Genomic DNA, 27,562 nt, shown 5'->3' on the forward strand with positions numbered 1-27,562 from the left:
AAATGGGCCATTCAGTCCAACACACTTGTGCCTCTGTTTATGTTCCTTGCTAACCACCACCCACTTCTCTTTTAACCCCATCGACATGTGCTTCTATTCCTTTCTCCCTTGTGTTTTTAACCAGCTTCCCGCTTGAATGCATTCATGTTATTTGTTCAAGCTTTCCTGATGGGTATACTCTGTTAGTTCTGATATAATTCTGGTAAATCTCTTAGCACCATCTCCATATCCAATAATAATATGGAGCCGAGAACAGTTCACAATATTCCAACCATGGTCTGACCAAGGTTTCTTGCACATTAAACAGATCACAGCTCACGATGTATAGGTATATAAGATGATCCCATTTTTTTCAGTTCCAAAATTGATGCTTGGGCCTATACTCGGTGTGTAAATCAACCCCCCACCTCCTCCACCCCGACCTTTCTGTCAAGAAATGCTACATTTCGCATTAGTAGTTGGCATTAAGTTTTCAGAAATGTATGATTTACTTGCCTTGTAAATCAACACATGGATCAAGCAGACAATATGGGCCAAGTTGCCAAGAAGAGTTCAAGCAATGCAGACTGTACAGGGCAAATAATGAAGTTTTGGGTCAATACTATATGCATGTAACACTACATACTGCGTCCTCTCCTTTCCTTCTCCCCATGTACTCTATGAACAGTATGCTTTGTCGGTATAGTGCGCCAGAAACAATACTTTTCACTGTATACCAGTACATGTGACAAACCAGATCAATAGACACCTCGATGACCATTGCAAAGAACACAGCTTATTATAGTGTGGGACATTTGTTCAAAAAGATGAAGTGCGAAGCTGATTTCAAGCTAAAACTCGACAAATAACCACTGCAGTGCAGGAATTCAGTGTTTGTGAAAGATTGGTGCAGGTACGGAAGAAGGAATCTGCACTGAAGAAACTGCCCAAGACCAAATGCGCCATGAGAACAGGGAATTAAGATCTTGAGAAGCATGTGTTAGAATCACGTGAAAATCATCAGAATTATTAGATCATCACCAGAAATGCAATGTGTATATACAGAATTGGGTGGACCAAATCAAAGCAAGTCGAACAAATATTTCCGAGCAACAGCTTGTTGGTGTAGTTAACAATCTAGTGTTGCAGCAGGAGACCAAGATTGCTCAGTGATTACCAAAAGACCGGAATGCCAATATTACCAATTTCCAGCAATTCATCGTCAGACAGTGGCAAAAACACCAGTTATGTCAGATCAGCAACATGGAAGAAACACTCATGCATTTAGATTTGCCCAGCAACCCCAAACTGTGGGATGGAAAGGTTTGAAAACACTTCTTGTGAAAAGCACAGGACATGAGAAGATGAGATTCAAGCCTGCATCACCAATGAAATAAAATTAAAGCCTATGGTAATTTTCAAACATAAATCATGCTGCAAGTGATTTGTCCATGAACATGCTTGGATGAATGAGGATGAGGTGAAGTTTTGGGTCAATACTGTATGTATGTAACACTACATACTGCACCCTCTCCTTTCCTTCTCCCCATGTACTCTATGAACAGTATGCTTTGTCAGTATAGTGCGCAAGAAACAATACTTTTCACTGTATACCAGTACATGTGACAAACCAAATCAATAGACACCTCGATGACCATTGCAAAGAACACAGCTTATTACAGTGTGGGACATTTGTTCAAATCCCATTTAACTGGTGAGAATAAGAGGTGTTTGTAAAGAAATATCACCCAAATTGCAGTTATACTAGGAGTTCTAACATGCTTTGGATGAGTGCCCCCAACAAGTCATTCAAGGATCAAGTTCGTGCCGAGTAGTATCAGTGAATAATTGGTGGAGATAAAACCTTCACAAATAGTGGAAATATGCTTGCTGCCCTGCTTGATGTTTTGTGTTCATCGTCAAATCGTGGGATGCTATTAAAGCACAAACTGTCATCAGATTTAATCAAAAAATGCAGAATATCCAATTCAATAGATGCAGAGGAAGATGTGATTTCTTTATGGAGGGATAATTCTGAAAGCAAAAGTATCAAATCTGATCCAGAGTGCTAAAAGCAAATTACTACGGACGCTGGAATCTGAAACCAAAACAGAAAATTGTGGAAAATCTCAGCAGGTCTGATAGAGAACAGAACCAACGTTTCAAGTCAGGATGACCCTGAAAGGATCCTTGTAATCTATTCCATAGCCAAAGTGACGAAGAGTGAATTTGATGAACGTTTTACGTCCGATACCAAAGACAGTGAATTTGACAGTTTCTTTGTGTTTCAATTCAATCCATCTAGAAGTGAACCTGGTTGTTTGTTTGCATTTCTATGGCTATATTAACCTACATGACTACTTCGAGGAATCTGTGTATTTGTGATTTACAAATAGTGGATTTTTAACCAGGATTTCAGCTTAAAAGCAAATCTAGAACTTTAATATGGATGATGAGAAACTTGGATTAAACCGTTGAAAAGGCTACTGCTTATGGCTCGCACTTAAATAACAGGCAATTGGGCGAAATACTAGAACAAGTCTGGCTTGCAGAGCCATACCACCAGGAAGGAGATTATGAATTTTGGCGAGGGTAAAAAAACAGTTGAAACCTCAAACTGTATGCCTTGGTTAAAATTTATTGAACAAAGTGGATGAAGCCCAAGTAATTGTACTGTATGCATGTCAATGCTGGCAAGACATGATATGTTTTTGTGAGGATTAAAAGAAAAGCTGTGGTTATACCACTGTTTAAAGGGAGGAAAGAGGCGCAATCCTTTGGATACATCTACACTTTGAATCCATCTACACTTCCCGTTGCCTCGGGAAAGCAGCAGTATTATCAAGGACCCCATGCGACCCAGATTTACTCTTTTCCACCTTCTTCCGTCAGGAAAAATCTGAAAACTCGTGCCAACAAACTGAAGAACAGCTTTTTCCCTGCTGTCATCAGATTTTTGAATGGTCCTATCTGTTATAATCAAGGTCGGAAACTACAAGGTGTTTTATGAAGTCAGCCTAGATCATAAGTTTTGCACTTTGAATTTTGGCACGGATAAGCATACGATGTTTCACCCCAGGTATGATTTAACTGACCCAATTTTATCAAACAAAGTTTATTTAAGAATACAGTTAACACATAGAAAGAAAATTAGCAAGAACTTTTACCAATTACAAACAAGAAAAAAAACAACCATGATATTGAATAAACCTTAACAGCTCAATGTACTTTTCCAATCAAACAAACATACCCAATCCCAGGTTTAGCACAGAAAATAAGAATGCTCATGTGATGTTGGATTTTCTAGCTCTGCAACACCTGCTGTGAATTAGTCCTCTGGATAAATAATTGAATTTCTGAATTCCCAGCCCTGGAGCTTCAAACACCTCGAGCTAGATCCACTGCTTACCTCTAGCTAGCAAACCATCAACAGCAAAATGTTCACACCAGAAAAGTAAGAAAGACTGCTTCCAACTAGCCAACAGAATTTCTAATACCAGGGAGAGAGACAAACACACTTCATCTAGCCTGGAGTCCAAACACCTAACTAGCCAGCAACCAAAACTGAAAGTAAGAACTCTTGAGGAAAGAAAACCTGTCTTACCTAACCTATCAATCATTCTTCCATCCAATGATTCAAAAGGGTCATAAAATTCTAGGAGCGTGCATTAGGCCCGAATTAAAAATGAACAAAAATCCTATTATGATTCTAACGACAATAAAAGGACACAATTTCAGACAGGTCAGCAACGAGCACAAAGGCCCTCTTTAAAAAAAACTGCAGAGAAACATGATTAAAATACATTTCTTAAAGGCACAGTAGCGTCGCATATATCATGTATTAGGCTTATCTTTCTCTTCACTCTACCTGTAACTGCAACACTATTCTGCACTCTCTTCTTTTCCCCCTATGTACATCATGAATGCTATGTTGTACCTGTATAGCGCACAAGAAACAATACTTATCACTGTATCCCAGTACATGTGACAAATCAAATCAAAATGATCTTACATTGAATAGCCTTGCCAAATAAAGCATAAATAATTTATATTGTAAGACATTTGGGTGAAAAATGTTACTTCTGTTAGCATTCTGGTTTGAGCAGGAATGTTCAAGCTATGACTGATTTTGTGCATATGATGGCTAAAGGGTGATGGTGGTGGGGGGGGTGCTAATTGATATGTGTGCTTCCCGAACAATGGAAGCAGGGTCTCATGCAACTTCATTCCAATTCATGCTTACTTTTCCTTGCTAGTCTCTCTTTTAATTTTGTGGGTTGAATTGGTAGTTAAATCCTGAATCAGAATACCCCAGGTTTATTCAGGTCAGCTGCTTCTAATGTATGCAAGCAAAAGGGAACATTGAAGCTTTATATGTGGCCTGTTAAGTATTGAGGTAGCCCACGACATGGCTAAGACAGTGGCTCAGATGACCTGCTAAAATGGATCTTTCTGTTGGCTGGTCTCACGGAATCAGATAATTTAATTTTTAAAAAAAACAGAACCCCTTGTACATACTCAGCAGGCCTAGCAGTATCTGCGGAGAAAGAAACAAGAATTAATGTTTCAGGTCAATAACCTGTCATCAGAATTTTATATTAGACTTACTGCTGTCTCTGCTTATGGAATCTGGTCATGATGTGGATATGGAATCTGGTGGCATTGGTATGACGTTTGTATTTAATTTTAAAAAAAAATTTGGGCATTTCTGAACTAGAGATACTAACCAGTTCTTCATTAATTAGTTTAGGTTTCTGCACACTTGTTGTTTGGAGAATTGTTTATTTAATAGGTGTTCACCAGCACCCAAAAAAAAGGTTGGAAAGAGGACCCTTTTTGTACATATCCTATTCGCTCAACATTTGAAACCAAATATTTTGTTGTATTCCTTGCCTCATGGGCTGAATGATGCAGAGTAGCTCCTTATCTTGTATACTGTTTAAACCACATGCTAGTTAGGCACCTAAAATTGAAAACATTAATTATAAATTTTGATTGTACAAGTACAATATACGGATGTGTAAATAGTGAGTGATTCAGCTGATGCTTCTGTGAAATGTGCTTTCCTGCCTCCCACCAACCCACGTTAATGTACTGTCTGCCAATTATGATATTGTGATAAAAACTAAAATATATTTAATGCAAATATGTGGTATAGTTGGCAGGGCGACCTATAATACATTTGTTAAAATTACTGTTATAAAAATCTTGTTTGAAAACTTCCCTGCATGTAGGGAAAAATGTAATTGGCCTGTGTTTTGTACAAAAATAATGCAAACAGATAAACATATGAATTCAGAGCTGGAGTATTCAAAAAGATCATGATTCATTTGATTGTGGCCTCAATGCCACATTCTGCCGCCCATCTGACAACCTTTGATTGTCTTATTAGTCAAAATTCTACCTCTGCCTCAAAAATATTCTTCTCTTTACTGCGCTCCTCTTTGCCTCACTGTAAAATGGTAACAGGGAAGCACAGAAACCAGAGGAAGCAGACAAGGATACAGGTTGGTTTGTCTATTAAAATCATTGGTGGAAGCCATCGTGGTCTGGAGATGCTTCCGTCCTGTTCATTTGGCCCAGAAATTGCTGGTGGAATAGCAGTGAGTTAACAATGTGAAGAATCATAGCATTTGGTATTGAGGAGAGATTTGCTACAAATTGCTGGAGGAGTTGAGCCTCTCCGTGTGTCATGAAATTGTGGAATTTGTACTCTGAATATGAATGTTTCTCTACAGACGTTCAGTTTGATGTTTTAATGTCACACTGACCATTAATGGTGTGGTTTTTGGTTCTAATACAAAATTCAACTCCAAACAACTCTACAGGTTCACATTTAGTCAAAAAGATTAAAATGGAAATGCTGATCTTCATTGTGAAGTGAAGAATTTCAAGCACCTTTCATGCTATCCTATCATCCCAAAGCACTTTATAGTCACTGGAGTAATTTTGAAGTTAAGTCGCCTTTGTAATGTAGAAGTTGCGACAGCCAATTTGCAGAAACAGCAGTGATGACCAGATAGTCTGCTTTGGTGATCATGGTTGAAGAACACACATCGACCAGAAGATTGAAAAAGCTATTTAGCTGTGTCGTGGAGCTGTTTTTCATGGGGTGGGGTTTCAGTGGGAAGAGAGCATCTCCCCATTGCAGAACTGGGCACCAACTGAAAATTTAATAAAAGCCTGCCCTGCTGTGATATTGCACTGCCAGTTTTCATTCCCCTTCTATTTAACCCAATTTATTTACGAAATTGACATTACAGTAAATGTTACTCTTTCTGTACTATGTCAAGTATTATAGCAGTATGGAAAAACATTTGTGTTAAATGGCTTCTAAATTCTATATTTTTACTGTATAGTACAATATGTGAAGACCCCTTGACATTATTTAAAGTAGAGCAGGCGAGTTCTCTTTGATGGCCTGGGCAATATTTATCCTTAATTTTAAAAAAAAGATTAGCTGGTCAGCATTGCTGTTTGTATGGTCTTGGTGTTTGCCAATTGGCCACCACATTTCCTACGTTGCAATGATGACTAGTTTCAAAGTATTCAATTGGCTGTAATTTGCTTTGGGACATCTGGGGGTCATGTAGGGAGGTGGCTGTGAAAGGTGCTATAGAAGTGCATGATCTTCTTTTCAAAGCTGACTTGAACACTAGAAATGATTAAAAAGTCTACTTCAGAAATAAAATGAGTAATGGATGAAGAGTTTGTGTTCTTTTAAACCCACTCTAGGTTAGAGACTGATAATATTTATCTGTGGAACGAGTGATTGCATGTCAAAAATAATTTATTGGTCATAAAGTGCTTTAGCATACCCTGTGGATCGATGAGGGCCTATTTAACTGCAGATTCTTTGTGCGATGGCTTTGTGATTCCTAGAACAATGCCATCTGGGTGTGTTTAGAGGTATGAAGCTGTATTATTTGTGCAGCTGGGGAATTGAGTCCAACTGTGGGAAAACTGCATGTTTTTGTGAACCTTTCAGGTGAGAAGGAGGAGGTTGAGAAAACTTTCCAAAGCAGCTGCCGTAAAATATTTTAAAAATAACTGAGCATTTGACGTTCAGATTTTAATGATCTAATTCCAGTGATCAAAATAAATACTCAATTGTAATAATACTTTGAAATGAAACATAGGTAGAAATTAAGCTTTTCATGGAAGATAAAGTAGACATTAGCTTTCCTTGACATTGTGACATAGCATTCAACAACCTGCACAACTGGCAGCTATTTTTTGCCTAAATAATAACAAAACACTAAATAAGTTAATTACTGCAAAAATTGTATATTTGAATTGGTTTTAATATGTAAAAAAAAAAGGAATATTGATAACTGGTTAAGGCTTTGTGTCATTAACCGAATGCTGTCATTACTGCCTTTTAATTTACAAACATGAGGAAAGTGTCCCTTTACCAGCAGACATATTATCCAGGTGAAAAGACAGTTTCGATTCTTTAGATTAAGGTACATGATTGAACAAACTTTTCTTCTATATTTGGATAAATGGAAAATAATTAGACGGTATGAACTATAAGGAGAGGCTGGTCAAACTAGGGTTGTTCTCTCTGGCGGAGGCTGAGGGGAGACCTGATAGAAGTCTGCAAAATTGAGAGGCATAGATGGGGTTGACAGTCAGAATCTTTTTCCCAGAGTTGAAATGTGTAATATTAGGGGGCATGCACTTAAGGTGACAGGGGGAAAAGCTCAAAGGTCATGTGAGGGGCAAGTTTTTTACACAGAGTGGTAGGTGTCTGGAACGAGCTGCCAGAGGTGGTGGTGAAGGCAGATACGATAGGGGCTTTTAGCTAAGCGCATGAATGTGCAAGGAATAGAGGGATATGGACCAAGGGCAGATAGAGGGATCAGTTTGATTTGGCATCATGTTTGGCCCACAATGTTGTGCCGAAGGGCCTGTTCCTGTGCTGTACTGTTCTATGTTCGACATAATGGATTGAGTGCAACAGTTTAATGCTAAGAGACACTGTAGTCTGAGTTTTAAGTGCGAGTGGATTATAAAGTCCATTACGTGGTCTATTTTGCTACAGGCATCTTCTGATTTGTAGTAAATGGTGTTTGGTTTATTCAGTTGAGATGAAGGAAAGCTAGCATGGAGTGTTTGTAGCATTAGGTTGAGCTGTTGCTATTTTGGGAGCCTGTTACATGGACAATTAAAACATCATCAATGGGAAAAGAAGCCCTTGTTTCTCAAACTACAACTTTTGTCTAAATTAGAATGAGTGTGTTTTTATTTCTGCAAATGCATACGGATTCATCCTTTTCATTTTATATTTCTGTCAGTTTCACTGAATTTCCTTTAAGGTATTTGTTTGCTTGAAGTTTGCTGTAAACCCTGTTCCTTGACCAGAATACATTGAATGATCGACAGAAGTTTGATTTTTATGGCAACCTCGAAGTTAATCACATTGTAGCGTTGATGGATTGGGCAGTATCAGATGACCTTGAGTATTCTAGCAATTCAATTCTAATTAAATAGGCTGCAAACATTTTTGGCTTAATTTTATACTTCTAACTGGGGGCACATTGGAGACCGGTCTCCTTGGGAATATTAGCTGGTGCAGCCATATATACTTAAGAATTATTCTACTCCGATTCGTTCTTTTCAGCTATGAGGTAGATAAAAAGTCTTAGCAGTGTGACTTGAAAGTATTTTTTTGTAAGGTTATCTGAAAAGGTTTTCAGAAAGATCAAATGTGATGTAGCTATTTGGTGCATGGCAAAAATACTCAAATGATGTTTTTTCTGAATATTCTCTAAGTTTACTTCTTGAATCAGTGGAGTGAAGTCTGCAATAGCCCTTGTAGACTTATGTAATGTATTTTTGTTTTTAAAATTGGTCTGTCTTCAGTCTGGGTCGTTGTCTAAGGGGGAAAAAGTAATCTGTAAGATTGCCAAAAAGTACATATGGGGAGAGAGCAAGCTATGGGACTTGAAAAAGAATAGGATAATTATATAGCATTTTCTTACATATTGGTAACCATTGAACTGTGTAACTAACCAGGGATAGTGCATGGCACGTGGAGGAACAAGCATGTCAGATGCCTTCTGAGGAAGTTATAGTTATGAGAGCTGGCATGTATAAGGCTGCAAATTAAGTGCAGATCCAAGGTTAAGGGCAGACACAATTAATAGAGAAAATGATATTGGAACAAGTCCAGACACTATGCAAGTTAGTTTTAAGGAGGCAGTGAGCAGTTTGAGACTCTGATTAGTGCCAAAAGGGAAAACCGCACAAAATAAAAAAAATGCTTGATGTTTCTGTGATGGGGTATGGCTTTAGGAAACTGATATTGATAATTGCGATACAAACCATGCAAGCGGTCCTGTTGACGGACAGCAGAGGTCTATCTTGCTCTGGACAGTATGGCATTCGATTTGCAAATTATGTTCCTGATTTTTCAACGGGAAATGTGAAGGATGATTTTTGTGAATAAACTGACTGAATCCGCAAAGATTAACAAACGTTCTTTTGGCTTGCCTGTGCAAAACTATGTTCTTAAAACATTTTAAAAGGAAGTTTTGTTAACTTGGGCAGCATCATGACTCTGTGATCCCACCGACCCAGAACTACATATTAATTGGCTATAATACTTTCTCAAACTGTTTTGTTTTATTTGAAAATTCTCTTCCCTTTCTGTCATCAGCACCATTTTATGACTGATACAGAGTCTCATCAAAAATCAAACAAGTTTCATCACAAGTATATTACTTCTGTTTGAAAGGATTTTAATTTTTTTTGTTAGATTTTCTTTCTACGACTGACCTGATATCCCGGAGCCAGTGGCAGGTTTATAAACATTTCCCATGTTGTGCTATTGTCCCTTTTTGTAAAGTGAATTATTTTCTTGTCCTGATTACCAACTGGACTCAAACATCTAACCTTTTAGGTCTACACTATTATTTTCATTCCTACTTGATTGTGATCCGTAAAATTTCTATGAAGAGTTTTTAAAAAAATTATCTTTTTGGGTATATTTCTACCCAGAATTAAGAAATCTATTGCTATACAACCAGTAGTGCCACATTTGTTTTTATAACACTATTTTTTTCTTTTGTAAAATTAAGTGAGATGATCTCTAAATTGTCAGACTGGTTCCTAACATCCATTATTGATGCACAGTAATTTCCTTCAACTGAGCATTGGGAAGGCCCCTGCCGCTGTCTTTAATCCCCACCACAAACTCCACACCCTAGCCACTGACTCCATCCATCTGGCAACTGTTTGATGCTCAATCGGACGTTTACTACCTTCATTATTTTTAACCCTAGGTTGAGCTTCTAATTGCATACCAGCACCATCATCAAGACCACCTACTATCTATCCCAAAGCTCTCCTGGCTGCACTCCCATCTTCCATCCTCCATTAACTTGAGCTCATCTAAACTTCTGCTGCCATCTGGTTCATCTTGTGCTTACCAGCCTACATTGGCTCCCAGTCTGGCTATGTCTCAATCTTAGTATTTTCATCCTTGTTTTCAAATCCCTCCATGGCCTTGCCCAATGCTATTTCTATACCTCCTTCAACTATGCAATCCTCTGAGATGTCTGCGTCTTTCTGATTCTGGCTTCTTGCACGTTCCCTATTTTAAACACTCCATCATTGGTGGCTTTGCTTTCAGTTGTCAAGGATCTATCACTTGGAATTCCCCCGTTAAACCTCTGCACCTCCCTGCCCGTCTTTCCTCATTTGCAAAACTCCTTAAAACCTACCTCTTTGACTATGGGTAGAATCTTACCAAAAATGGCCAAATCTCAGGGTCTGACTGAAAACTGGCATGTTTCTCCAGAGGAACAGGCAGGTTTTCTTTCCAGATCTTATGGCACTTTTTATAAGGAAAAAAAGGGTGGGGGGGGGGGGGGGGCTCATTTTTCACGGCGTCATTTTAAGGGAATGATTAAAAACTCTTTCACTCATTGCTGATCCAAGTCTTTGCCTGCTAGACCGACCAACCTTGAAGCAGACTCACCAACTCTGCCAAAATCTTACCGTGCATGCACACACACCGCACACATGCACACCCACGCCTATATGTGACTCCAGACCCACAGCAATGTGATTTACTCTTAACTGCCCTTTGAAATGGCCAGTTCAGTGGAAATTAGGACTGGGCAACAAATGCCAGCAGCGGCCCATCAACCGCGCAAGGTTGAGAAGGCGGAGCCTTCATGAACACCCTCAGCTGGTATGGGAATTGAACCCATACTGTTGGCATTACATCTGCATTCACTGTATTTAGCCTTTGTATTAGGAATATAAGTTGCCAAGAAGGGGTTTAAAAAGTCTACAGAGAGACATAGATTAATTGAGTGGACAAAAGTTCAGCAGGTGGACTATAATGTGGGAAAGTATGGCAGGAAAAGTGTCCACTTTGGCAGGGAAGATAGAAAGGCAGAGTGATTACAGAATGTGATGGTACAGAGGGAAGTGGGTGTCCTGGTACATGAATCACCAAAGATTAGTGTGCAGGTACAGCAAATATTTAGGAAGGCAAATGGAATGTTGGTAATCATTGCAAGGGGCATGAAATATAAAATTAGGGAGGTTTTACTGCAGCTGTACAGGGCCTTGCTGAGACCACATCTGGACCACTGTGTACAGTTTTGGACTCCTTATTTGAAAAAGGATTCCATTGCATTTGAAACAGTTCAGAGAAAGTTCACCCTTGGGTCACAGCTAGTGTGCAGTTTCTAGCACCACGCCATAGGAAGGATGTCATTACACTAGAAATGGTGCAGAGGAGATTCACCGGGATATTGCATGGGCTGGAGTGTTTCAGCTATGAAGAGAGGCTTGTTAGGTTGGGGTTGTTCTCCTTCGAGCAAAGAAAGCTGAGGGGGAACTTGATCGGGGTGCACAAAACTATGAAGGACGTAGATAGGAAGAAACTTTTCCCCTTAGTAGAGGAGACAATAACTGGGGGCATAGATGTAAGGTAAAGGGCATGAGATTTAGAGGGGATTTGAGGAATAGTTTGTTTTCCCCCAGGGGTGGTGGAAATCTAGAAATTTTCACCTGAAAGGGTGGTAGAGGTGGGAAGCCTCAAAAGATTTAAGAAACATTTAGATGAGTGCTTGAAATGTCAGAGCATAAAAGGCTGTGGGCCAAGTGCTGAAACATGGGATTAGAATAGATAGATGCTTGATGGCCAGCACAGACAATAGGCCAAAATGGCCTCTCGCTGTGCTGTAAAACTCTGACACTCAACTCATTCCTGGGATAAAGGGTTTATATTGCGATCAAAGGTTGATCGTAATATAAACAGGTTAGGTATGTATCCATTGAATTAGAAGAATGAGAGGTAATATTGAAACATAGAAGATCCTGGGGGGACTTGATAGGGTGCAGGAAGATGTGTCCTCTTGTGGGCGAGGCTAGAACTAGGGGACACATTTGAAGGATATGAGGTCTCCCTTTTAAATGGAGATGAGGAGAATTTTTTTTTCAGTGGATCATTAATCTGTAGAATTCTCTTCCCCAGAAAGTAATGGAGTCTAGTCATTGAATTTATTCAAGGCTGATCTAGACAGCTTTTTGATGGACATAAATGCATTTGATTTGCTCGGTTAATTTGTATGCTTGCTGATGTCAACATTGTTTTGAGAGGTTACGTGGCAGCAATTAACATGTTGTTAAAAGAGTGCTTAGACTGGAATGGCCATAATTTAAGGTTTTGTGGCAAATTTAGTCCTTATCTACCATGCATGAAGAGAGACCTCATGCTATTCAGTTTTCGATGGTCAGCCAGACAGTAAGTCACCTTTTCGCTAATGATGGAATGACACAGCTTGGATAGCAGCCTTGGGATGTAATCTTGCATCTGTCCGATGTTACAGTACCATTTGTATATAAAAAATGTGCTTACACTTATTTTAATAAATTCTAACCTAATCACTTTAATCCAAAAAAGTGCTTTTTGCACATTTTATAGCAGAGATGTGGTAACCATGAAGTTTTTGTGTAGGATGAGTAGAAGCTGCACGAGGGAAGATCTCAAACTGTCACTGTTGGCTTGTGTTTCCATTTATGTAAATCTGACTACAAATAGTTATTGTCGACGTTCCATCAGATTTTCTGCATTTTTCAAAATTCGTTTACGGGATGTGGGCGTCACTGACTAGGCCAGCATTTGTTGCCCTTCAGAAACATAGAAAATAGGTGCAGGAATAGGCCATCCGGCCCTTCGAGCCTACACCACCATTCAATATGATCATGGCTGATCATGCACTTTCAGTATCCCACTCCCACTTTCTCTCCATATGGCTTGATCCCTTTAGCCACAGATGTCTCTTGAATATATTTAACGAATTGGCCCCAACAACTTTCTGTGGTGGAGAATTCTACAAGTTTACAACTGAGTGAATAGGTTCTTCCTCATCTCATTCCTGAATAGCTTACCCCTTATTCTTAGACTGTGACTCCTAGTTCTGGACTTTTCCAACATTGGGAACATTCTTCCTGCATCTAGCCTGCCCAGCCCCATCAGGATTTTTATATGTTTCTATGAGATCCCCTTTAATTCTTCTAAATTCCAGTGAATACAAGCCCAGTAGATCCAGTCTCTCCATATGCCATTCCAGGAATCAGTCTGGTGAACCTTCGCTGGACTCCATCAATAGCAAGAATGTCCTTCCTCAGACTAGGAGACCAAAGCTCCAAACAGTACTCGAGGTGTGGCCTCACCAAAGCCCTGTATTACTGCAGCAACTGCAGCAAGACATCCTTATTCCTGTACTCAAATCCTCTTGCTATGAAGGCCAGCATACCATTAGCTTTCCTCACTGCCTGCTGTACCTGCATGCCAGCCTTCAGTGACTGTGTTCCACCGTGACACTCAGGTCACATTGTGCTTCCCCTTTTCCTAAACTGTCACAATTCAGATCATCCTTCTTTCTTTCTGTTTTTTGTCACCAAAGTGGATAACCTCATATTTATCCACATGATATTGTATTTGCCCACTCAGCAATCCTGTTCAAGTCATCCTGCAGCCTCTCAGCATCCTCTTCACGGCACACACTGCCACCCAGCTAAGTGTCGTCTGCAAACTTGAAGATATTGCATTCAATTCCGTCATCCAAATCATTAACGTATATTGTGAATAGCTGGGGTCCCAGCACAGAACCCTGAGGTTCCCCACTAGTCACTGTCTGCCACTCTGAAAAGGATGTGGAGATGCCGGTGTTGGACTGGGATAAACACAGTAAGAGTTTTAACAACACCAGGTTAAAGTCCAGCAGGTTTATTTAGTAGCAAATGCCATTAGCTTTTGGAGCGCTGCTCCTTCGTCAGATGGAGTGGAAATCTGCTCTCTGTGTCTCTGTGCCCTGTTTGAGAGCAGATTTCCACTCCATCTGATGAAGGAGCAGCGCTCCGAAAGCTAATGGCATTTGCTACCAAATAATCCTGTTGGATTTTAGTCTGGTGTTGTTAAAACTCTTACTCTGAAAAGGACCCATTTATTTCCATTCCCTGCTTTCTGTCTGCCAACCAGTTCTCTCTCCACGTCAATATATTATCCCCAATGTCATGAGCTTTAATTTTGCTCACTAATCTCTTGTGTGGGACTTTGTCAAAAGCCTTTTGAAAGTCCAGATACACAACATCCACTGGTTCACCCATGTCCACTCTACTAGTCACATCCTCAAAAAATTCCAGATTTGTCAAGCACCAATTTCCTTTAGTGAATCCATGCTGACTTGGACCGATTCTGTCACCGCTTTCCAAATGCTCAGTTGTTACATCCTTAATCCTGATTCCAGCATTTTCCCCACCACTGATGTCCGGCTAAAAAGGTGGTGGTGAGCTGCCTTCTTGAACTGCTGCAGTCCCTGTGGTGTTGGAACACCCACAATATTGTTAGAAAGTGAGTTCAAGGATTTTGACCCAGCAACAGTGACGGAACAGCAATATATTTTCAAGTCACGATGGTGAGTGACTGGAAGGGGACAATAGAATCCTACAGTGCAGAAGGAGGCCATTCGGCCCCTTGAGTCTGCACCGATCACCATCCCACCCAGACCCTATCCGCATAACCCCATGCATTTACCCTTGTTAATCCTCCTGACACTAGGGGGCAATTTAGGATGGCCAATCCACCTAACCCGCACATCTTTGGACTGTGGGAGTAAACCGAAGCTCCCGGAAGAAACCCATGCAGACACGGGGAGAATGTGCAAACTCTACACAGGCAGTCACTTGAGGCCGGGGATTGAACCTGGGCCCCTGGTCTGTGAAACAACACTGCTAACCACTGTGCCATCGTGCCGCCCCACTGCTTCTCTAATCTTCCTGTCAAAATGGACAAGTACACATTTTCCCACATTATACTCCACATAGACAGAGACCCAAGCCAGGAATCGAACCCGGGTCCCTGGCACTGTGAGGCAGCAGTGTTAACACATCCAGGTGGTGGTGTTACCAGGCATCTGCTACTCTTGTTCTTCTAGATGGTAGTGGTCGTGGGTTTGAAAGCTTGGAAAGTTTTACATTTGAGTCAACTAAAAGGCTACAAAGCCCTGATTTATCATGCAACACAAACATTGCTGAATATAAAACTATATTCATTGTTGAATATGATTAATGCATTTGTACATTATTTTAACAGGGTTTATAATTTACTTTAAATGGTAAAATCTCTGCCAAAATAGTAGAGGAATATTGTACATTATGGAGCATTACTCTGCTAATATCTGCAATCTCTAGGGTATAGCAGATATAAAAAATGTGCAGAGATGAAGTTTGATTTAACAGTTTAATTGTCAACTTACTGCATTGAAGATTTCCTGAGTCCTTACCATTAGCTTGTGCACAAATGATTTTTCTCCCATGAAGTTAGAACCATAAGCTATTCAGTTTTACACTGAATATTGAAACTATTATAGTTTTGCCCTGGTTGTCAATACAATTCTTCAATAATTTAATTTGGATAGATATGTAGGAGTATCTGATATTTTCACAACTGGTATTCAGTTAGTGTTCTGGTGCGTTCCTTAATGTGAGATGTTCAGATGTTGTGCAATGAGGGTTAGTTTATGATCTTTAATTCTTTATGCCTTTTATTTAATTTGCACTGTTCCAACTTTTCAGAGGAGTCTTGATTGGGCAGTGGCCTCCAGTAATGGTAGCAGCTGTTAATGTACTTCATGTCCTTATGACATGATTAAATGTATAAGGTCTGTGATACTATTAGCATAAATGTATTGAAAAATATTCTGCAGTTGAGCAAGTCGGTGAGTGCTGCGTTTTTTGTCTAAAATCTTGGCTTTTCTTGATGGCCTTGATGGATATGGAAATTTTGGAATTACCTGTTGGACTATCCCTCGTTTTCCACTTTTGTTTTGTAGGGAAGATTCAGTGAGATAAATTTACCCGTTTAGAGACTTTGATTTACACTCAGCTTTGACAGTCAGTTAGTGTAAGATGTCTTCTGTCTGAAAACTATGCTCAAAATTGTGAACTCTGACAGTTTGTTTAGTTCTCACTAAACAAGAGACCACATAACAAAAACATTCCAGCATTTAATTCTCAAACTCGATATTATCTGGCAAAAGCTGAACTAAAAAGTTAGCAGTGTTTATGTTACTTAGGCCTGAACTTGAAATGGGATGGGAGAAGAAAGTCACTTTTTATTTTCTCAACACGTTAGTTAATAAGGCTCTCTTTATGAGTCTCACTTTAAAATTCAGGGTTTTTGCACTGTAGTGTATTCAATATTGCATTTTCTCTGACTGTTGATGGTCTACAGTGTTAAAATTTCTAATTGTGGCTAAGAAAAAGATAATGGCTGGAATTTTACTGCCACGCCCGTAATTGAGGTGGGCGCAGCTCGCAAAACGACATTCTCTGTTGGCTTCAGGCGGGATCTTACGAGTCTCGGGTGGCTGAGGCGGTAAAATTACGGCAAATGAGCAAGAAGGTTCTTTTTTAAAAAAAAAACGCCAGGATGTCCCTACACTGCTGCACTTTGCAGAGAAACCAACCTTCCCCTGTCTGTGTAACAGCCCCGATTTGTAAAGCAATCAGTTTGCTTTCTTGGCTTGCATCAGGAGTTTACTGTGTGCAAAATGCTTCATTGCATTAAACTCTGAAACTTTCCTTCCAAAAGTTGCTTTATGATAGTTCTACTCAATCTGTATTTTGACTGACAGCATTATTTCCCAACCTGTAGATTCATGAACAGGCCATGGAAATTCTATTTTAGATAGCAATGAGTACTTATCCAGCATTAACCAAAAATAAATCTACTGGTCATATGCTCTAGGTCTCATAACATTACATGGTAATGTGCTATGTTATGTTATAGATTGTACCTGAAGAATTGATTAAGTTGTATAAATAACGAAATATCCAGTTACAAAACTAAATAACTTATACAACTCAAACATTATTAGGATCAAACAGACGCAACACTTCTTGCCATTCCTGGTAGGCTACGTCTTAGTCTTTCACTGGTTCAGAAGGTGCTTGGACAGCAAGATTTCAAATAATGCATAATAAAGTGAACTGTGACATTGACCATTCAGTGAATCACTCTGCAATCTTCAGCAAATGGTTTCAGTTGTAAAAAATTTAAAAAGCACATCACCTCCAGATTAATCATCCATAAACCAATCATCCAGTTACTAAAAGTGTGCATCCTATAAACACCAGATTAGAAATCTTGGTCGTGGAGTTTGCTTCCTTCCAGTAGAAGACCTTTGTAACCTACTTGTTCACAGGTGAATTTTACATTTCAGAATGTAATACCCTTTTAATGTCAGAATAGTGATTGGCAGGGATTCTGAGACTTTGTAAATATTAACCTGCTTTTGATCAAAATTCATGAATTTATTTTCTATTTAGTTTTATTTTCAGCCTTGCTGCTACTGTTGGGCACATAAGCAGCTTGAATAAGATTTGTGTTACTGCTATGCTGGAAACCTAATTCTCGTCCTGTTGGGCATAACTTTTAATTATGTCAGGTATTAAAAAATAATGGATCCTAAATTTTGAAGTGAACTGAAGTGGCTGCTGAGACCTTTCTGTCTCTTTTAACCTAACTTGGCAGATGAGAAATCCTTGGGAATGGGTGGACCTCCCGCTTAACATCCTATCCATTATGATTTTAATGGAAAGTAAAATGGGTGGAGTGTAAAATCAGCATTGCATCCAAACTCAACCATTTTCCCCATGGATTAAATCAAATGTACCCACTTCGTTACAAAACTCTCTTTTATCACAGTTTACATACAGCTTATTTTAGCTCGTTCATCAAAAAATCATAGAATCCCTACAGTGCAGAAGGAGGCAATTCGGCCAATCGAGTCTGCACCGACAACAATCCCACTCGGGCCCCCCCGTAACCCCACACACTTATCCTGCTAATCCCCCTAGCACGAAGAGACAATTTAGCATGGCCAATCAACCTAACCCACACATCTTTTGTACTGTGGAAGGAAATCAGAGCAGCTGGAGGAAACCCACACAAATCTATGGAGAACGTGCAAACTCCACACAGTCACCTGAGGCCAGGATTGAACCAGGGCCCCTGGCGCTGTGAAGCAGCAGTGCTAACCACTGCTACCGTGCCGCCCTATTGCTTCTCTAATCTTCCTGTCAAAGTGGACAAGTACACATTTTCCCACATTATAGTCCATCTGCCAAATTATTTCTTAAAGGATTTCAGATTTTGCTTCCAATCTATAAATCACTGTACTGGCCAAATAAACATCCTGACGTCAACTTGGCATTTACGTTTTATTAGCTAGCTAGCACCTGTGCTTTGCCTTGATTTAATTTTAAATAGTGATATGAATTTGCTATTCAGTACTGAGTATCATCTCTTTTCCATTCAAAGCTGAAAACCCCAGGTCACACTAGTCACTTTTAATTACTAGGGCTCAGTCTTGGTCCTCTTTTCTGAAATATATCTGTGGCTTAAATGTCTCCAACTTTAGGGGAGGTGGTGGTGTAGTGATATTGTCACTGGACTTCTAATGCAGAAAACCCAAGGTAATGCACTGGGGACCTGGGTTTGAATCCCACCATGGCAGATAGTGAAATTTATATTCAATAACAATCTGGAATTAAAAGTCTATTGATGACCGTGAAACCAATGTCACTTGTCATAAAAAGTCATCTGGTTTGCTAATGTCCTTTTAAGGAAGGAAACCTGCACCCTTACATGATCTGGTCTACATGTGACTCCAGACCCACAACAATGTGGTTGACTCTCAACTGCCCTCTGAAATGCTCTAATGAACCACTCGGTTCAAAAGCAATTAGGGATGGGCAATAAATGCTGGCCCAGTGACACCACATCCCCTGAATGAATAAAACCTACACTGTAATCCATCCAAGCCCAATATAACCTTCCCAAAGTAGCGCATTGCCCAGAACTGCTCACAATACTCCAGCTGTGACCTAAGTAGGGTTTTGTATAGCTGTAGCATGACTTCTAATATTTCATACTCTAATCCTTTAGATATAAAGACAAACATTCCTTTAGTCTTTTTGATCTATGTTTGTTTCTGTCAATGAAACTTTAATGATCTGTGTACATAGACACCAATGTCTCTGACCATCTTTGCTTTTGCTTTTCACCATTTAAAAATAGTCTGATCTCTTTTTAGATCAAAGAAGATAACTTCAAATTTGCCAATATTGAAATCTATTTGCCACAATTTTGCTCACTCAAAGCTTTGACAAAAGGTCATCTGGACTCGAAACATCAGCTCTTTTCTCTCCTTAGAGATGCTGCCAGACCCGCTGAGATTCTCCAGAATTTTCTCTTTTGATTTCAGATTCCAGCATCAGCAGTATTTTGCTTTTATCTATGGACAATTCCCTGTGCACTATTTCAAATTGGGTTCCTTCAGCACAACCTTGCAAATAAATCCATGCTGCTGCTCTCTAATCAGCTGAAAGATTTCAAGATGCTCAGCCACTCTATCCTTCGACTTTAATGTCTGTTGTCAGGAAATTGCTAGTCTAATTGGTCTATAATTCTCTGGTTTTTCTCTCTTTTTTTTCTTAAATGGTAGCATGCAATTTTCCAATCTGAAGGAATGGGTCCGAAATTGAAAGAACTTTACAACATCCTACTTGCTTTAAAACCATGGATTGGAAACCATCTGGCCCTGGGGATTTGTTATTCTTTAGTGCCATTATTTTCTACATTGCTGTTAAATTTTTTTACATTAACTATAGTGAGTTTGCACCTTTTGATTTAAAATTAGTTCCCTTACGGTATCCGGCACGCTGTCCTCTTCCCCTACTATAAATGCTGATGCACAGGCATTATTCCAAAAGTCCATTTCCTAATTTTAATTTATAATATCACAATTCCAGTTTTTAAAGGGGCCCACATTGATTTTAAATATCCTTTTCCCCCTGGTACAATGATAAAGGGTTTTTGTGTTGATATTGAAATCCGTTCTAAATTTCTTTTCATTGTCCCTTTTTTATAGCTCTCACCATTTGCTTTGTCAACCTTTTGCCGTTCCTTGTATCTTTCCCTTTTACCCGGATCTCTGCCACTTATTTGCATTTTTGTATGCCTTTTCTTTTAGTTTTGTGTTATCCCCCACCTCTTCAGTCATTAATGGCTGCTTTTTTTTTTCAAGAAGAACTCTTGCCCTTTGGTGCATGAACGTTTCTTCTATCATGGTGAATTGTTTCATCAGGTAACATATTCCTTTATAGATAGCTGTCTATTCAAATTAAAAGAGTTTAATAGTTTGGAAACTGCTGCAATTTTGACAGGTTTTCACTTGGCCCTTGAATCCACATCATGGAATCTCTTAGTGGTTTCGGAAAGATAAATGTAATTTCTCAGAGTGTTGTGAGACTTTGGAATTTTCTTCCTCAAAAGCTGGTTGGGGCAGAATCCTTGAATATCTTAAGAGGTGGATAGATCCTTGATAAGCAATGGGGTGAAATGTTATCTATTGGGCATGGGCAGGAATGTGAAGTTGAGGTTAAAATTAGATCAGTTATGGTCCTATTGAATGGCAGAGCAGGTTCGAGGGACCGAATGGCCTATTCCTGCTTCTAATTTATGTTCGTCCGATTATCATACCATTGCTACAGCCTGTTTGATACGTAGGAAAGGAACTGTTACAAATCATTATCTCTTTGTTTACTCAGATGTTGAGACTGTTGACCTTTGATTTTGACATTTTTGAAGAAATTAGCTGAATTTCAAAGGCACTCTGCTAGTGCTCATCATTCTTTTTCATTGTTACATGCACAGATTCCTGATCTGGTGCTGGGGTTACTGCGAGGTTGAAGTTTATTTTTCCCCCACGCAATCTTCCCAAAAACGACCAAACCCGCATCAAAAATCAAAAAACTAAAATGCAGATTACATCCACCATAAATCAAGTTTTTGTGATCTCTTGGGCTGGTTTAAAAACTATCTCATTGGAAACTGGCCCAGCCCACAAAACCTGCCACACCGCCAGATCAAATTAATTACCATGGCAATTTTCAGCTAATTACCCAGTTTGCAAACCTTTGAAAAGCCTCATAAAATTAACCTTTTTTTGGCACCGTCATTATTAGGCACCTTTTCAAAAGCTGTTAGATATTAAAAATATTTACTTTTTGAAGCTGACTATTGTAAAACAATTAAACTTTAAATGATTCTGTATAGATTGTTGAAGTCACTTCCAGTTATTTAAAATCGGGTTACTCACACGGGGTGGACTAAACTCTGATTAAAAATGCTCATTTTATATGGTAAACCAATTTTCAGCTTTGTAAATTAAACTGGACTAGGTTGCCACTCTTAAATATATAATAGAACATATTTATTTTAAGGCAAACTTTACAAACAAAATCTCCAATGCTGCCTGATTGTAAGAGCTCCTAATCTGGTAGTATGAACAATAAAACAGCAAGATTAAGAACTGAGACAATTTGTGGAATTTTCCATGTCCAGTCTCATTGGGAGACAGATACCTTTGTTGAAACTGTCTTTCTAAAATAAAACTCCCATGCTGTAAGTAGGAGCTCTTGAACTGAGGAATAACTTTAAAGTTGTAGCCTACTTGTGGGTACTCGTCCTGTATAAATGTTCCCTTTGAATATGTGTTATCTCCTTACCTGGATCCTGTCTCTGTTTTCTTTCTCTCTCTCTCTCACACACACACACACACACACACACACACACACACACACACACACACACACACCCCCCCCCCCCCCCCCCCCCATCTATCCCATTCAGTTTTACAGTACTAACTTTGCTCTGAGGAAATGTTTCTCTTTGAACTACGATGCTCCCCATCTTTCTGCCAATTTTCTTTCTTCTGTTTAATGCACAAGCAGATGATTAAAGAGCTACTAAGACCTGATATAGCCGATTATAAATTGCCATCCTAATACAGATTTGTTTGTAATCCCTGTATGTTCGCAGATATCTGTTCGGAGATAGGTTTGTAGCACAGTGGTTAGCACTGCTGCCTCACAGTGCCAGGGACCCAGGTTCAATTCCCAGCTTGGGTCACTGCCTGTGTGGAGTTTGCACATTCTTCCCGTGTCTGCGTGGGTTTCCTCCGGGTGCTCCGGTTTCCTCCCACATTCCAAAGATGTGTGGGTTAGCTTGATTGGCAATGCTAAATTGACCCTAGTTTCGGATGGATTAGCAGGATAAATATGTGGGGTTGTGGGATAGGGTGGGATTGTTGTCGGTGCAGGCTCGATGGGCCGAATGGCCTCCTTCTGTACTGTAGGGATTCTATGATGCTCTCCTGATAAAAGTGTTTATTCTGTGGTTTGTAATACGGTTGTGGATAAGTAATGTGCAATTAGAATTCTGGAGATAGCTGAGTCAAAAGTTTCTTTAACGCTGCTATTTGCAAGAACTTTGCTAGAATAATTTATGACCAGCCATTACCCAGGCTGTTGTACCAGAATTTTCCGGTCAGTGGTTACCACAGATTGTCTGGAAAATTATGTGAAGCATCCAATAACTTATTGCCCACAGTGTAGATTACAATGGAGTGAAATGGCCCGGAATTTGTGAAACTGAAGCACAGGTCCATCCATGTGGAATAAGAAAGTTATTTCAAAAATACATAGACTGATCATTTAGCTCCTATTTCTCCTCAAATGGACAGGATGCTACAATTTGTTTTCTTCCCCTCTTTTTTTTTCCTGAAACTTCAGGTACCACACAATGAGGCTGCTCTCTCGTGCTTCATCTAAATGACCATTGTTTACATGGGTCTTGATTGCAAGTGTTGGCAAGCTACTCGATTGTGCCCAATCCTGTTGTTGCCCTGGACCATTCATGCGCATTACCAACAGAAGCTATTGAAATGTAATCCATGGTCTGAGCCCAGACCAGTTTTGCCCTTCCCCAGCAGAGGGGAGCAACTTGTTAGAGTGACGGTGTTCCACTTCAGATCGGGGATCAAACCATGATCCTTCCTGATCTATCTGGCTCATGAGAGCATAAGCAAATGAGCAGGAGTAGATCCCATGAGTCAGTTCTGCCATTTGGCAAGATCATTACTGACCTTCGACGACTTCTGTCCTACTTTCCCTTCAGATCCTCATATCCCATAGTTTCCTTAAAGTTTAAAATCTATTGATCTCAGCTTGAATATACTGTGACCTAAGCATCCATGATTCACTAGGGTACAGAATTTTATATTCGTAACACTTTGAACAAAGAAATTTCTCCACATCTTAGTCCTAAATGGCTAACCCCCTTATCCTCAGACTATGAGCCTAGTTCTAAACTGTCCAGCCCAGGGTCTCAGCATCTGCCTTGCAAAACCCTCTCAGAATATTTTATGTTTCATTGACATTGCTTCTCATTCTTCTAAACTCCAGAGAGTATTGGCCTATTCCACTATCTGTCCTCGTAGGACAACCCTCTCATCCCAGGAATCAATCCAGTGAGCCTTTATTACATCTCTGCTAAAGCAAGTTATCCCGTATCAATCTCGGAATTAAAAGGCCTGATTTTGACCCTGTTCACACAACCTGAATAGTGAATGGCTTGCTGTCCACCGCATCCACCCACTTGCATAGCTGCAGCCAGACCTTGAACTCAAGAGTTAGAGTATTTGAGATAGATTTTAGTGCTCCCTTTCCTGCCCATCAAAAAAAGGTTTCAGTGGAAGTTAAGATAATGGGGGTGTTGGACAGGAACCTTCATGTATTAACACCTTCTCTTCACCACCACCCCACCATCTTAACTTAATAACTCAGCTGCAAACAGACACGGGGGACAGACCCCTCCAGGCAGGTGTGAACCTATTTGCCATTAGCCTCTTGTACCTCAATACCACAAGAATATTTTAACTTCTGGATTCGAGGGGCCCATGTTAGGGCAACTCAACAGTTGAAAAATACCAGCATCAAGGAGTAGCCAGTAGATGCCAAAGTTTATAAATGTAATTTTTTCTGTGGAACCCTGGAATCCCAAGAGATGCAGCTATTCCGCATGATCCCCATACAAATCCCTTGGTTTCCCAAACCCTGGCCTTGCCTGTCCCCCCTCTTATATCAACTGCCAATCCCCTTCTCCCTTTACTTGCTTTATGCTGGGGACCATTTACTCGCATGGATCCCTGCCACCCTTGGCTTCCCAACACAATTTTTGTTCCTGCCTGCCAGCTCTGACATTTCTGCTTAATTCCGCTACAGTCCATGTGTTATAGATCCACCCATAGTGCTGTTGGGGCTTACTCAGGTTTTGTGTAGCAGTTTGATGCAAATCTGGCTGACTGGCCCATTTCGGAGTCAACTAAGTTGCTGTAATTCTGAAATTGCATTTTGGCCAGATTGGGTAAGTGTGGCAGATTTCCTTCTCTAAAAGACATTAGAGAATCAGATGAGATTTTCTGACAGTTTCATAGTCATCATTATTGGGGCTATATTTCTTTCCTGATTTAATTCATTGAATTTCCCAACCACCTAGATGGAATTTGAAATTGTGTCCCCAGTGACATTACCGATGTGCCACTTTCCAATACTTTCTGTTGCCTGTATGACCTTGTTTTGTTTGCCGTCACCTTTTTCTGCAATTTCAGAAAGTACCCATACATTGTTGTCTATTAAGTACTTCGAAATGTCCTGAAAATGTGAAATTCTTTTTTGTCTTTGGCTTTTTTGAGAGGTTCCTTGCACCAGGTCTTCCTTTTTTATGCTTAATTTATTTGCTACTTGTGGGCACCACCTTTTGTACAAGATGAGTAGGAATTCTCCTGCCAAATACATGCCAAGTTTCAGATGACTTTGTGCACCAAATTACTAATCAAGCTGGTGTGATTGTTTATTTTCTATATTCCCTCACCCATCGAGATCTGTTGAAGGAACCTTTAGCACCAACGGATGGTTGTAGATGATAGAAAAGGCCTATGATGAACTCTTAAATGATAATTACATTTTGAGATAAGTCTATAAAGAAAGCTTGACAACTACCGGATGACACAATAAATAATCCAAGAAGTTAAATGTGGAAATGTGTGGGTATTATATATGATGACACTTTATTTGGGCAAAAATGTAACTGAACTAGTATTTTATGTATTAGGAAATGGATGCTTGCTGATTTGAGCTGTGATGCGGAGACGAATGATGAGTAATATACCAGTAAACTAGTTGCTGGGCTTTTAGAAATCGTTGGGTTTGGTTTCATTACCAAATTGTTGTGCATGTCCAAAGTTTTGCTCAAGTGTTGCTCAAGTGTTACTCAAATGTGGTAATGAGCAGGGTTCGGAATAAAGACATGAAGATACACAACGTGTAGCCTTGTTTACTAGATTGGTTCCTGGAATCAGAGGCAAAGTAAGTTGGGTTTGTACACTCTGGAATTTAGAAGACTAAATGGTGATCTCATTGAAAGGTACAAGATCCTGAATGAAGTTTGATAGGATTGACACTGAGAGGTTGTTTCCTCTGCCTGGGAATCTGAAGCACTAGGGCATAGTCTCATATACTTGGCCCTTTATCCTTTGGGATGGTGTTGAGAAGAAATTTCTTCTCTCAACGGGTTGCAAATCTATGGAATTCTCTACCCCAGCTGGCTGTGATGCTTTGAATATATTTAAACCTGGGATTTTTTGGTGTCTCAGGGAAACAAGGGACATGGTGAGCTGACAAAAAAGTGAAGTTGAGACAAAAGATCAGAAAGATTAGCCATGATTATATTGAATGGTGGAGCAGGTTCAAAGGCTGTCTGGCCTACTCCTGCTCCAACTTCCTATCTTCTGATGTCTTGTAGTCGATTTGGGATGTGTAAAGGTGTAGCAACTCCTTATGTTGTAGGATGTGAGCATGTTTTGATGTCAAATGACGATTGTGTTGGGGGTGGGGTGGTGGGTGAGTGAGTACTGAATTCAGACAAGTTGCAACAATAGCTAGGAAAAAAGATAGAGACTGGGTTACTGTACATTGGTTTTTTCCTTGTCTGGGCAGAAAATGATTGCTATCTTATGTTTGGCCTTAGAAGAATAGAGGGGGAAAAACTGCCAAGATAAGGTGGTAAAAGTAAAAATATGAAAGGCTGGTAACTAACTGTACTTTTCTTGTTTTTCTATAGCATCGCCGCTGCTGCTTTTTGCGAATAGGCGGGATGTCAGATTGGTAGATGCAGAAACAGTGAGACCTGAATCTACTGTCGTGGTCAGTGGTCTGGAGGATGCAGCTGCAGTTGACTTTTTGTACTCTGAAGGTGCAATTTATTGGACTGATGTGAGTGAAGAAGCTATTAAACAAACATATGTGAACCTAACAGGGAATGTGCAGAAAGTGATCATTTCTGGTCTTGTTTCACCGGATGGTTTGGCTTGTGACTGGTTAGGCAAGAAGCTTTATTGGACAGACTCTGAAACTAATCGGATAGAGGTTGCCAATCTCGATGGAATTACTCGAAAGGTCCTTTTCTGGCAGGATCTTGATCAGCCAAGAGCTATTGCACTTGATCCACAACATGGGTAAGTGTTTCATTTTTGTCTTGCTTTTTAATTTTGAAAATTTAACAGTTTGTGATTTTTGAATTTTGGCATGAAAATAGAAATGTGATACATATTGCCCTGGTGCTGCAACCTTTTCAAAGGTATTATTTCCTTGCTGTGCAACTGAACAGATGCTTAGACTTAACCAGAAATGCTATGGCATGCACTCAGACAAGACCAACCTTCAACAAAGGCTAAATTTAAGTTAATGTGGGAATAAAGGACAGTATTGTTATTTCACCTTCCCGTTTAGAAGTCTGTTTCTCTCTCGATGACCTCTACATACCACTGGAATAGCCCATCAGGAATATCTTTATTTTCAGTACGATTCCACTGCAGCCACCTGGGATTTAATTTCAATTTATTTTTTCTACATTTTGTAAGAAAAGCCGATTTTAAAAAATATTAATGTGGGATGTCACAAATTCGACAGCCTCCTGGTTTGTCAGGATCATGCACATGTTTTTTGATTGTAAATAAATGAACTATGCTTTGGCAATATTGTCAGCTGACCTGTAGCAGACTCTTAGCAACTTGTGAATAGAGGATGCATTTGCTTGTCAGTCTGTTAACACGGTAGAGTTTGGGAAGGCAGTCTGTACCCATAGAAC

The 27,562-nt window shown here is 39.7% G+C and overlaps 1 protein-coding gene across 2 annotated transcripts in view; it reads left to right on the plus strand.

Annotated features, from left to right (window-relative positions):
* The window catches only part of LOC144498874 (low-density lipoprotein receptor-related protein 5-like), a 172,970-nt gene that overhangs the window by 8,156 nt on the left and 137,252 nt on the right, over window positions 1-27,562 (plus strand). For both annotated transcript variants that reach the window (XM_078220687.1, XM_078220686.1), the window contains exon 2: window positions 26,537-26,930. In XM_078220687.1, the coding sequence (XP_078076813.1) occupies window positions 26,537-26,930 (394 nt within the window). The remainder of the gene's footprint in view (window positions 1-26,536; window positions 26,931-27,562) is intronic.

Source organism: Mustelus asterias, chromosome 9, assembly GCF_964213995.1.
Source record: "Mustelus asterias chromosome 9, sMusAst1.hap1.1, whole genome shotgun sequence".
NCBI classification, from domain to species: domain Eukaryota; kingdom Metazoa; phylum Chordata; class Chondrichthyes; order Carcharhiniformes; family Triakidae; genus Mustelus; species Mustelus asterias.